The sequence below is a fragment of the Dendroctonus ponderosae genome, unplaced genomic scaffold, assembly GCF_020466585.1.
Source record: "Dendroctonus ponderosae isolate FM_Combo_2020 unplaced genomic scaffold, Dpon_F_20191213v2 Dpon_F_20191213_8, whole genome shotgun sequence".
NCBI classification, from domain to species: Eukaryota; Metazoa; Arthropoda; class Insecta; order Coleoptera; family Curculionidae; genus Dendroctonus; species Dendroctonus ponderosae.
Genome location: NW_026019016.1, coordinates 7,352,755 through 7,363,620, shown reverse-complemented (window position 1 = coordinate 7,363,620; position 10,866 = coordinate 7,352,755). Strand labels below are relative to the sequence as shown.

Below are 10,866 nucleotides of genomic sequence, written 5' to 3'. Positions count from 1 at the left end.
CCAACAAAAACACTTTCGTATCATCGTACCATGATATAAACCTTTGAATATAAAACTAACGTTTTATTAGTTTTATATTCAAAGGTATAAACAGATGCATGGAACACAGGATTTATTTGCATCCATGGTTGAAAATGATACTGATGATAATAATCTGTAGGTTGACACATGGTTGACAGAAGTAAAAGTGACGTCTTGCGTGACGTACGTGAAATTCCAGAAATCCGATGTCACAACAACAATATTGCCTATTAGTCATAATGTGAATTTATTCAATAAAGGTTTCAAAGTAAGTATGTGCCCTGTTTGTTGAGCTTAACCGTGTGTGTTGTGAAATAGATTATCTATTTAATGAATTTGCTTTCTGCTAAAAAGTGCGCTTTCCTAAACATATTAACCATTAAATATTTGCCACATTGCTGAAAAAAATCACCTGATTTTTATATTTGTGGAATTTCTCTTTCTCTTCAGAATGCCAATTCAGGCCCCACAGTGGACAGAGTATTTAACGTGTCCAGTTTGTTGCAATGCATTTGACGACCAACTTCGCAGTCCCATTAGTTTGGGCTGCGGACACACAATATGTAAAGGATGTTTGTCCAATCTACATAGAAAACAATGCCCGTTTGATCAAACGTTAATCAACGTAGATATAGATAATTTGCCTGTTAATACAGCATTACTACAGCTTGTCGGTTCGAGCACAATCAACGATTCAGAAGATACATTTGACAATATTATTATACCAAGCGACATTTTAATCGACTACACAAAATGCAGAAGAGATGTTGAGGAATTAGCATTATATTTAAAACCACACTCAAATGGAAGTGGCAGTATACTATCCAGGCCTATGCAGAGGAAGTTGGTCACACTTATCAACTGCCAGCTGGTTGAAGATGAGGGAAGAACAAGAGCCATGAGAGCAGCTCGATCTTTGGGCGAAAGGACTGTTACTGAATTAATTTTGCAACATCAAAACCCTCAACAGCTTTCAGCTAACTTATGGGCAGCTGTTCGTGCAAGGGGTTGCCAATTTTTGGGTCCAGGTAGGTGTATTTATTTTTCATAAACACTTTAAACCAGTTCCAAGTATTTCCTTTAAGTTGTCACTTTATCATTATCATTATCACACCAACCAGCGAAGAAACCTAGGAAGTTCGTGCTAATGATTTTGTATCTTGATAGCTGGCTGATCTGTACCTTCCATAAATGTCCTTTAATGGTGATTACTTATAGGTATTAGCAAATTAATATGATTGAACATTTCGAATTCATGTGCGTTCTGTGTGACCTTTGTTGCTACCTAGTAGTTTTTTGTTATAAGTAAATGAGGTACCTATTAAGTATATATTATGACGTTGTGACCAAAGATTGAAAACCATAATAGTTTTCATCAATATTTACATTATAATATATTTGTCAATCCGTTACTTGTACTTCATTATTCACAAAGAACTTTGTTTGAGGAAACACAAAGCAATTATTGTTGTTGTTCGTATTAACTTATCTTATCAGATTCTTTCAAAAGAGAAATCACTTCCTTTGTTTTCTATGGAGAAACACACAGATAAAACACTAGTGAATTATCACTAAAATTAGACATGTATTTACTTTATTATTTTGCGTATAGGGACAGGGTCATTCGTGTGAAATGGGACATTGATAAACTGTTCGAGAGGGAATGCACGAAATGCTTTTACTTGAATAACTTTTACAGAAAGTACTTTAATTCGTTCGTATTACTCAAAGTTCATGTATTATGAACTGTGAAACATACGATTAGTAGACGCAGCTTTTTACAATAGAATAACTTTTTGACATTTTTGTCTATAATTAATGAATCATTTTACGTCCATTTTTAAATGTGCATAATAAACCCACTGATCATCTAAGAACGTACATGCGAAATTGGAAATAGTATTATCCTGGAAACAACGAACAGAGCAATCGGAAACATTTGACCGAAATACATTCAATTAAATTGGCGAATGCAAAATGCGTTTAAATTTCGAAAATCTATTTAAATTTTGAATCAATGCAAATGAACCCTCACAACAGTAATATTAATTTGTTTATAACAAAGAAAGAAAGTTTACACTCGACAATGTGGAAAATTTAGGTCAGGGCTCTTAACGAATTAAAAGAAATATATTTTAGCTTTTAATGTACTTGTTATACAGGTTGCGACTTTATTTTGCTCAAAAGAAGACGATGTAACCTAAATTTTATTACAAAAAAATGTCGAATTTTGCAACAAAGTTACAGTTTTCAAATATCGGGAGAATGATTCAATGGATTTTAATAAAACTCGCTTTGAATCTGTTCTTATGTAATACTCATATTTTCTCGAGAACATTCACATTGGGAAAGTGGTGAATTCTTGAGTGCCTTAGTACAGAAACTACCAGAAGGTTTTGTCAAGAGGCTGGATCAACTCATTATTGTTTTTTGCATTTTTGTGCTCTATGTAAAATCTTGAAGCTCTAATAGTTCTTGCGCAAAAAAGGATTTTTGGTTTTTTACCAATTAACAATTTTAGACGTTCCTCCGTTATTTCGTCAGATTTATGAGGAACGCAATTCGGACGACAACGCTTTCAAAGAACGACCGGCCTAAGACTTGGACCATGTCGGTTAATTAACAGAAATATTTTTTTGCGTAAAAACTGAATGCTAAAAGTTTTTACAAAGTTCGTAACAATATCAAAAATAATTAGTGCATCCAAATGAGAAATAAATTAGTTAATTCCAATTTCCAAATGACCAACTTTGACCCCATCAAGAGCAGAGAAGATAAACATTTTTTCACAAAAAATTGAGCTAATTGCAAAACGAATCATTATTGCGTGCAGATGTTATTCAATTTGTCTGTCTTGTTTTGTTTCAGTGATTTTTACCTAATGCAACTTAACTTCTCAAAAATTGCTACTGATTCTCCTCAGCTCAATAAATTAATAGTCAAGTAGTGAAATTGGTGAAAATGTATTCTGATCTAAGTTTTATTGCAAGACAATATTTTATTATTTGTCCAAGGTATCCGTAAGTTATACAAAATTGTATTTCAGCTATGCAGGAGGAAGTCTTAAAACTCGTTCTTCTTGCTCTCGAGGATGGTTCAGCACTATCTCGAAAAGTATTAGTGATGTTTGTGGTTCAGAGATTGGAACCTCACTATCCACAAGCATCGAAAACCAGTATAGGGCATGTAGTTCAATTGCTTTACCGAGCATCCTGCTTTAAGGTACTAATACCGCATTGTCGAGGAAATTTTTCAGTTGATTTCATTTCCGTTTGCTGTAGGTATCAAAACGTGAAGGCGACTCATCTTTAATGCAACTGAAAGAGGAGTTTCGTACATATGAAGCATTGCGCCGAGAACATGATGCGCAAATAGTGCAAATTGCAACTGAGGCTGGTTTACGAATTGCCCCCGATCAGTGGTCCGCATTGCTCTATGGAGACACTGCGCATAAATCGCATATGCAAAGTATTATAGATAAATTGCAAACTCCCCAATCTTTCGCTCAATCCGTGCAGGAACTTGTAATTGCCCTACAAAGAACTGGCGATCCGGGGAAATTATCTGTGTTACGAAATCCTCTAGAGCTGCTAGCCGGGATAGATCCAAGCCCAGGTATAATATAATTCACTGGACTAGTTATTTTAACTAGTAAATAACCTTATGGATTTCTGATTTATCAAATTTAATTTTATCCAGCAATTCTGAACTGTTGTTCCACTTTTACTGGTTTTAAGCGAGAGCTTGCGAGTTTGAAGAAAATATGAAAAGTTTTCCAAGTTTTTAATCCGGTTTCAGTTGGTCATTAATTAATTGAGTTGGTGCTCAACCGAAGGCTTTCATATCTTGCAAAAACTTAGCTGATTGTGAATACCCTTGCTAGTTTATTTAGTGTAAAGAATACTCGGTGAAATACCTACTCTGCATATGATTACAGAATTATCATCACCAAGCTGGAAGGATTGTACTGAATGTTTGGAAGCGGTGAAACAAGTGGTAGCTGGCCTTGTGGAGTTTATTCAGCAGCATGGAAGTAGACGAGTGCAAGATACGTCTCACTCGCAACATGCAAAATATAAAATAAGCATGTGTCGAGACCTGACACTGAGAGGAAGTTGCCCGAGAGGAGCAAACTGCACGTTTGCTCATTCAAATGAGGAGTTGGAAAAGTAAGTCGAAAGACATGGAATGAAGAATGACGGAAAATAAATAGAAAACCACATAACTTACATGATGTTTTGACTCTTTTGTCAATGTTGTTTCATTTGGAAACTTTCAATTTATTGTTGTACTTGTACCCGACAATACGACTTTCTATTCTTGGACTTAGAAAGGAAATCCAAAACGATTGTATTTTAATATTTAATATATTTTTTTCAGATATCGTGCAAAAAATAGAAAGAACACCAACCGCAATAAGGATCATCGAATCGAAAACCAATCGCCCGTTGAAAAAGTATTTCCCCAACCCGAAGAATACTATTCTGTATCAAATAATAGTCCTGTGAGTCCAATACCATTGCAAGCAGTGCCCATTTCGATACCGAGAATTAGTTACGAGATTCCCTTCAATCCAAGTTACCAGCAAAATCATGGGCAATTTTCGCAGCCAATGTATTCTCAGAGCGCGCCATATCCTTCACAGGAGATGATGTCTACTCCGGCTCATAATATGGTTCTGGCAAATGGCAACCCGATTTACCCAGTGAGATCGCAGTCAGAGTTTCAGGCTGTTCCGAACAATCCTGGGCAGAATAATGAGAATAACCGACGAACTGGGTGGGATCATATGGTATGTTCTTTTTCATATTTGCACATATAATTATCATACGCCTACAATCTCATCAAGTGGTTAAATTACGTTCTGTTATAATTTTAAATAGACAGGAAATGTTCAAAATCAACTTTTTGGTGACATTGGAACGACACGGTGTCTAATTAAAATCGTACTTTGCCTATTGTTCAACTAGTCATTTTTCTATAAAATCTGTGTACAATGTTTGATATAATTATGAATGAAATGAAATTATTTGTTCGTTTAAGCCGCTAAAAAAATCCCCTCGTTTAACTTTTCTTCTTCATTTGTATAATTATGAATATATTTTGATTTGTAGTTAAATTTACGTATTTGCTTTTCAGGCTTTAAAGCACCAAAACTACTTGGCACAGAAGCTGCCTCGCAATCAAATGAAAAGTTTACCAGAACTCCATCAGCTTAAAAAAGAAGTTCTTAGTCAGTTAGAGAAGGTGGTGGGCAAAAATGTTGCCACGGAAATTTCCAATAAGGCAACAATTTTGGCCCGTCAGGAATCTCAGCACGACTTGGATAGTCCAACATCCCCTTATCATTTCCTAACTGGCCATATTAACGCAGGTAATTAAGTACTTAATGTTTCTAACTGAATTATTATTTGATCCATGTTAATAATGTTATTAGGAATTCTCTGAATTTTCATTGTGGCTGAAATATAATAATTCTATTTGTTATAGGTCCTACTTTTGTTAGATCTGATTCAATATTAGCAGCAGACGATGACTATGTTCCTTACGATTCACCGTCTATTAGTAAATTCGGACCAATTTCCAGGATGCCGAAAGATGGAAACGGAATTGGCCAATCTGTACCTGCTGCACACAGAGACGGAAGTTTATCGTCAACTATGGTGAGTATTTAAATTAAAAAACAAAGTTTACTGTACTATTAAAATAGTTCTAAACTACAAAGGAAACTTCCCAAATCTACTGAAGTCTAACTGCACTTCCTCAATCGCAAATTCTCTATTTTTTTAGTGGGATCTGCTTGTATTTATTTCATATTTACTATTTCAGACGCGGAGACCAGTTTCATCTGGAAGCCCTGTCACATCGTGGTATATTAATAATAATAGTCACTATCACCAAAACGGAGTGCCGTCTGGCCACCCAATAATAGTTCCTTCTGCAACTGGGATTAATGATGCATATGTTACGTTTGGTAAGTGTGTATGAATTAACAAGGTATTAACAATGAATTTAAAACTGCAAACTATGTGCCGCGGGCGGGTTTGAGTTTTTGACCGTTTGTTTCAGATGTATTATTAAATCGCGGGAAATATACAGGGTGTCCCACCGGAGACCGCCTCGATCGATATCTCGCAAACTATCATTAGGAGAAATGTGAAAATTGAATAGTGTGCCGAAGTCATTGAGGGGAAGCGATCTAAAATATTTTCAAGGTGGCCACACTTCCGGTTATACCGGAAGTTGGTACCAACTTGCTTATTTTAATTGAAACACCCTATATATTATTACAGTTTTAAATTCTGCTCCAAATTCTAAACATATTTCATGTATAATATCCTATACCCAAGTCCATGATATATTTGAAATTTTATGTAAACAATTACAGTTGCAGCTACTTGTTATTTCTTGCTGAAAAGGACCTACTTAAATAAAATTTCGGCAATTTTTTTATAACTATTAATACGTATAAGATAAGTGTTAAAAAAATAAGTTTCAAATTGGAGAGAGTGGAGAATTAAGTAGCACAAATTTTCTTATCGGAAAAATTGAAATTATTCGAGTGGTTGCAACTGTTATTTTTTACATAAAATTTCAAATATATCAAAAACGGTTAGACTTAGGTATAGGATATTATACATTAAACATATTTAGAATTTGGAGTGCAATCCAAAAATCTTATAATATATGTGGTGTTTCATTTAAAATAAGCAAGTTGATACCTACTGAGTATTTTAGGTCGCTTGCCTCCAATGACTTCGGCACACTGTTCAATTTTCAAATTTCTCCTAATTATGGTTTGGCAGAAATCGGTCGCGGCAATTCCCGGTGGGACACCCTGTATATGTTTACCTGGGCTTCAAACAAAACAATTATCTGTCGATTCGAACAAGACTTAATATGCGTGTACAAATCAGGTACAAGCTGGTCTTCCAGCCTCCAAACGCAAATCTGCTCCATAAATTCCGCAAACCTGCACATGCCAGCAGCATAAAAGCAATCAAAGAAAAACTACAGCCCTGGTTGCCATCTACTTCAACAAAATAAGACGGTGTCCGGATCCGACGCCATTTAGTGGCTAAAATTTAAAAGAACAGCCGCTACTCTGGGTATAATCTTTTTCTGGATCACCTGCAGCCTGAAGGGGCTGACCGGCAATAAAAATTGAATAGCCGGATAGATCCTGGCCGCTACAATTTCTTAGCACGAAACGTTTATCAAACATAATTTGTTTAGTGTGTTAAATTTGGGAAAACCAGCGCGAAATTTAAACTGGTAGGCCAGGACCACTTGCGCCTCTTAGGCGGTCTCCCCTAGAACACCACAAAGTAATAAACAATATTTACATACCTTTAGGTACTTTAGTCTGGATTATGGGGTAATATTAACTTTAACTTTACAGCAGAAAAATATTAGTAATCGATATGTTTGCTTCCAAGATAATTTAAGGTAAGTTCGCAACAGAACACCCTTTTTTAAATGACAAACGTGACCATTTAATGTAGGAAAACGGGGCGAAAGAAGTTAAATTTTGTCATTTTGAGTATTCGCTATTTAGAATACAAGAACCGTTTAGTTTAGAGTGTTAGGAACAGAAAAATTCCAATTACCTGTATACCTTTGATAAACACCTAGTTAATTCATAAAATCTGATTTCAAATTGATTTTGCAAAGATCAGTTAAAAACGTTTGAGGAACGCAATCCAGAATCCAGAAACTCCCTCGTCTTTCCTCTTCGAATAAATATACAACAGTATAATAAAGTACAATTCAATAATATAGGACTAAAAGCTGTACATCTACATGGCAACCAGAGGTAAAGTAATGACAAACTTACCGAAAGCTGCATCGTGCCACCTGGAAAGAAAGAAGAAAATACGTTTAGTACAGCAGGAACTGAATTGAAATCAGCAAACTAAATAGAGAGAAATATAAAGAATGCATAACACTTCTGTTGCTTTTCGGAAAACTGAAATCAGTTGAACCTAAGAGATTTATAAATCAGAGGTTCTTACCAGCTTTCTGAAAGCTGGCGCCGTACTCCAGTTTCTACCCATTAATGCTCCAAAAGGTGACACCTTGAATACACACTGAATATTAACAACAATTTAAAAACTTAATTGCACTTGCACTAAATCCTTCAGTTAACGGACCGGATGATCTACAGCAACCACTTTATAAATCCCCGAAAAGACCCCAAGAATCTACTACCTATTTCGTTTGTTGCCCGTTAGAAACTGAACATTTGCTTTGCTTTTGGAAAAAAATCATGCTAAATGGAAGTTTTCACCGGTTTCACACACCGAACTACAGAACCAACATGATATAATAATCTGCTTTATCGCCCTTTGGATGACTAATTCCTTTGCTTCGCAGTTCGATTCCAGTTTTTTTGTTGTTTACAGTGTTGTTGAAACTTCCAATGTATATGGCTATATTTTCAAAGACACGTTTCGAGTTTAAACTGGTTTTGATGATCGCCGTAAATAAAACACCTTTTCCAGCCAAATATAAACAACTCCGACCATAGGGCGGAATAGACTTTGCACCATCGTTTTAATCGACTTTTATGAAATTTTGAGCCATTGAGCTTGATATTTGAAAATTTTGACGATTAGTATTTTGCTCGATTTTCATGAGATTTAATTTTTAATGCGGATTTGTTGTGTACAGGGTTATTGATTGAACTTTGGCCACCCCGTTTTTTCATCTAACTTGGAATTTAGTAAAAAATATTAAATGCAAAAGTTGTAGATATTAACGTTAACGTAAAGTTTATTTTAAGATAATACTAATTGATACAGGGTGTGTCAAATTCAAGTGGCAGACCAAACTTACCTTTTTTAAATGAAAGGCAGTACTTTTTATTGCATATTCGAATTATTCGCACAATTCTAGGCTTATTCGATATAAATGTTCTATAATGATTTTTAACTGTTTTTGAGTTAATAACCAATATTGATTGAACTTTGGCCACCCCGTTTTTGAATCTAATTGGAAATTTAGAGAAAAATGTTAAATACAAAAGTTCTAGATATAAACGTCTAGTTTAATTTAAGACAGTAACAATTGATACAGGGTGTCTTAAATTCAAGTAACAGACCAAACTTACCTTTTTTCATAAATTTACGTTTTTTGTAAACACGCCAAGACTTAGCTATTAACATCCTAATACCATTCGATAGGTAATTAAAAATTGCATTTCCTGGTAACTTAACAAAAAATGGGGTTGTATTTGAATTAATCAAGTTATAGCGACTTAAAGTTCATGGCAAGTTTATTATAATTGGAATAAAAATAGGATTTTTTGTTACACTTTACTACAAATTACGGTTACATAACTTAAATTATTGTAAAGTATTTGGCACATGAAAATTAGATTAGATTTTGATAAAATTCGGATTATTTAAAAAACCGAAGAAGAAAAAGATATATATACAGTTAAAGATGTATGTATTAATTATTGAAAGTCGAAACTGAAAATGCTAATTGGTTCATAGACAGTATGGACTCGGCGGCTGGGACAAACTTATTGAAAATTTGGTTGTTTTATTAAGAAAAACGATCAGATGGCTGTTGGTTAATGCATTTATACAGTCGCTGGACATTTTTGAGATTTGGGAGACTAATTATTATCGACGGACTGTTTGCTCCACTGCTACTTATTTTGTTGATTTCTCCGGATTTCCTTGTTACTGAAAAAAGAACAATATTTTTGCTGGAATCGTAGGGATTGTTGGTTTTGTAATTGTTTCTCAGCATAATTCGAATTCTCTGATTTATTCTTTGTGTCTCAGTCAAGAGCGCCATTCTTGCAAACCACATATAATTATTTGAATTGCGAAGTGAAACAACTCAACAATCAGACATGACACGAAAAGCATAATTGAATTATTTGACCGATTTACAAAAAAATCAGTATTCTCATGGGTAATAGTCAGTGATCAATTAGGGCATTTAATTTAATTTGAAATGAAACTATCAACCGTTTTTGCTTGTTGATTGAAATAAGAGCGTTATCAACCAAGGAAATTCCTCGATAACTGCTGAGATTTGATATAAAAAGCTTCCTTAAAATTCGATGCGGAGCCGAGCATGTTTGCGTTTATCAAAGTTGAGAATCAGACGACAATGTTCCGTTAGTCTTAACAAATGTTTGTCATCCAGGTTCTCCACACCTAATACTTCACTCAAGACTTCAAGACACCCCCACCAAGGAACTCATAGCCGAGTCTCAACGCGTTCAAGTTCAGCTGCGAAATCTTGAAAAACAGTTAAACAATCTGAAGCTTGCATCTCAAGGCGTCACTTCGTTGAGTGAGAGAGAACGGTTGACGCAGCAGCTTCAAGTTATTGAACAGGGTATTCAGGAGAAGCAGAAGGAAGCTTGCCTTGTACGTTTCTTTATCTCTTTTTAGCTAATTACATATCACATTTTCTGATTTAATTCCAGAATAAAATTGTATATTCACTGACTCAAGCAAATCGCTCTCATCATGGAAATCTGACTGGAAAGTCGGCTGACGATGCCATGTATGAGCAAGACATTGCCAATGACATGCGAAAGCTGGAGCTGCGGCTCCAGGAAGAGCTGGAAGAATGGAGCGGTGAGGATTCACCTAAATGACCCATTTGGTCCTAGTAAGGGTAAAAATATGCAGTTGAGTTTCGATACACTTAAAATCACAATTACATGGTCAATAGATTAGAGATTCAATACAAGTATCGGTTTAAATATTTGAAATATTGCCCGAAACGAAGTCTGCTGATATTTGCTATTTCAACGATCAATAAATTCTTAAGGCTGCGTTAAAAATCCCGATGCTCGCAGACAAACCTAGCTAA

At 35.1% G+C, this 10,866-nt stretch overlaps 1 protein-coding gene across 2 annotated transcripts; it reads left to right on the top strand.

Moving 5' to 3' along the window:
- Positions 1–69: 69 nt before the first annotated feature.
- LOC109534480 lies at positions 70–10,729 on the top strand. Of its 2 annotated transcripts, XM_019900167.2 has the most exons (11): positions 70–289; positions 472–1,049; positions 3,068–3,243; positions 3,303–3,636; positions 3,959–4,190; positions 4,402–4,813; positions 5,161–5,395; positions 5,512–5,684; positions 5,851–5,995; positions 10,189–10,415; positions 10,475–10,729. In XM_019900167.2, the coding sequence occupies exons 2-11, from the start codon at positions 473–475 to the stop codon at positions 10,646–10,648; spliced, it is 2,685 nt and encodes an 894-aa protein (XP_019755726.2). In that variant the 5' UTR covers positions 70–289; position 472; the 3' UTR covers positions 10,649–10,729. The 2 variants fall into 2 exon arrangements, with proteins under 2 accessions (XP_019755726.2, XP_019755727.2); XM_019900168.2 differs by lacking the exon at positions 70–289 and having other exon boundaries at positions 296–1,049.
- Positions 10,730–10,866: the final 137 nt, after the last annotated feature.

Coding starts and splice junctions, on each gene's coding strand:
- LOC109534480 (XM_019900167.2), top strand. CDS start 473: ATGCCAATTCAGGCCCCACAGTGGACAGAGTATTTAACGTGTCCAGTT. Junction 3,244..3,302: donor ACCGAGCATCCTGCTTTAAG/GTACTAATACCG, acceptor CGTTTGCTGTAG/GTATCAAAACGTGAAGGCGA. Junction 5,685..5,850: donor GAAGTTTATCGTCAACTATG/GTGAGTATTTAA, acceptor TTACTATTTCAG/ACGCGGAGACCAGTTTCATC.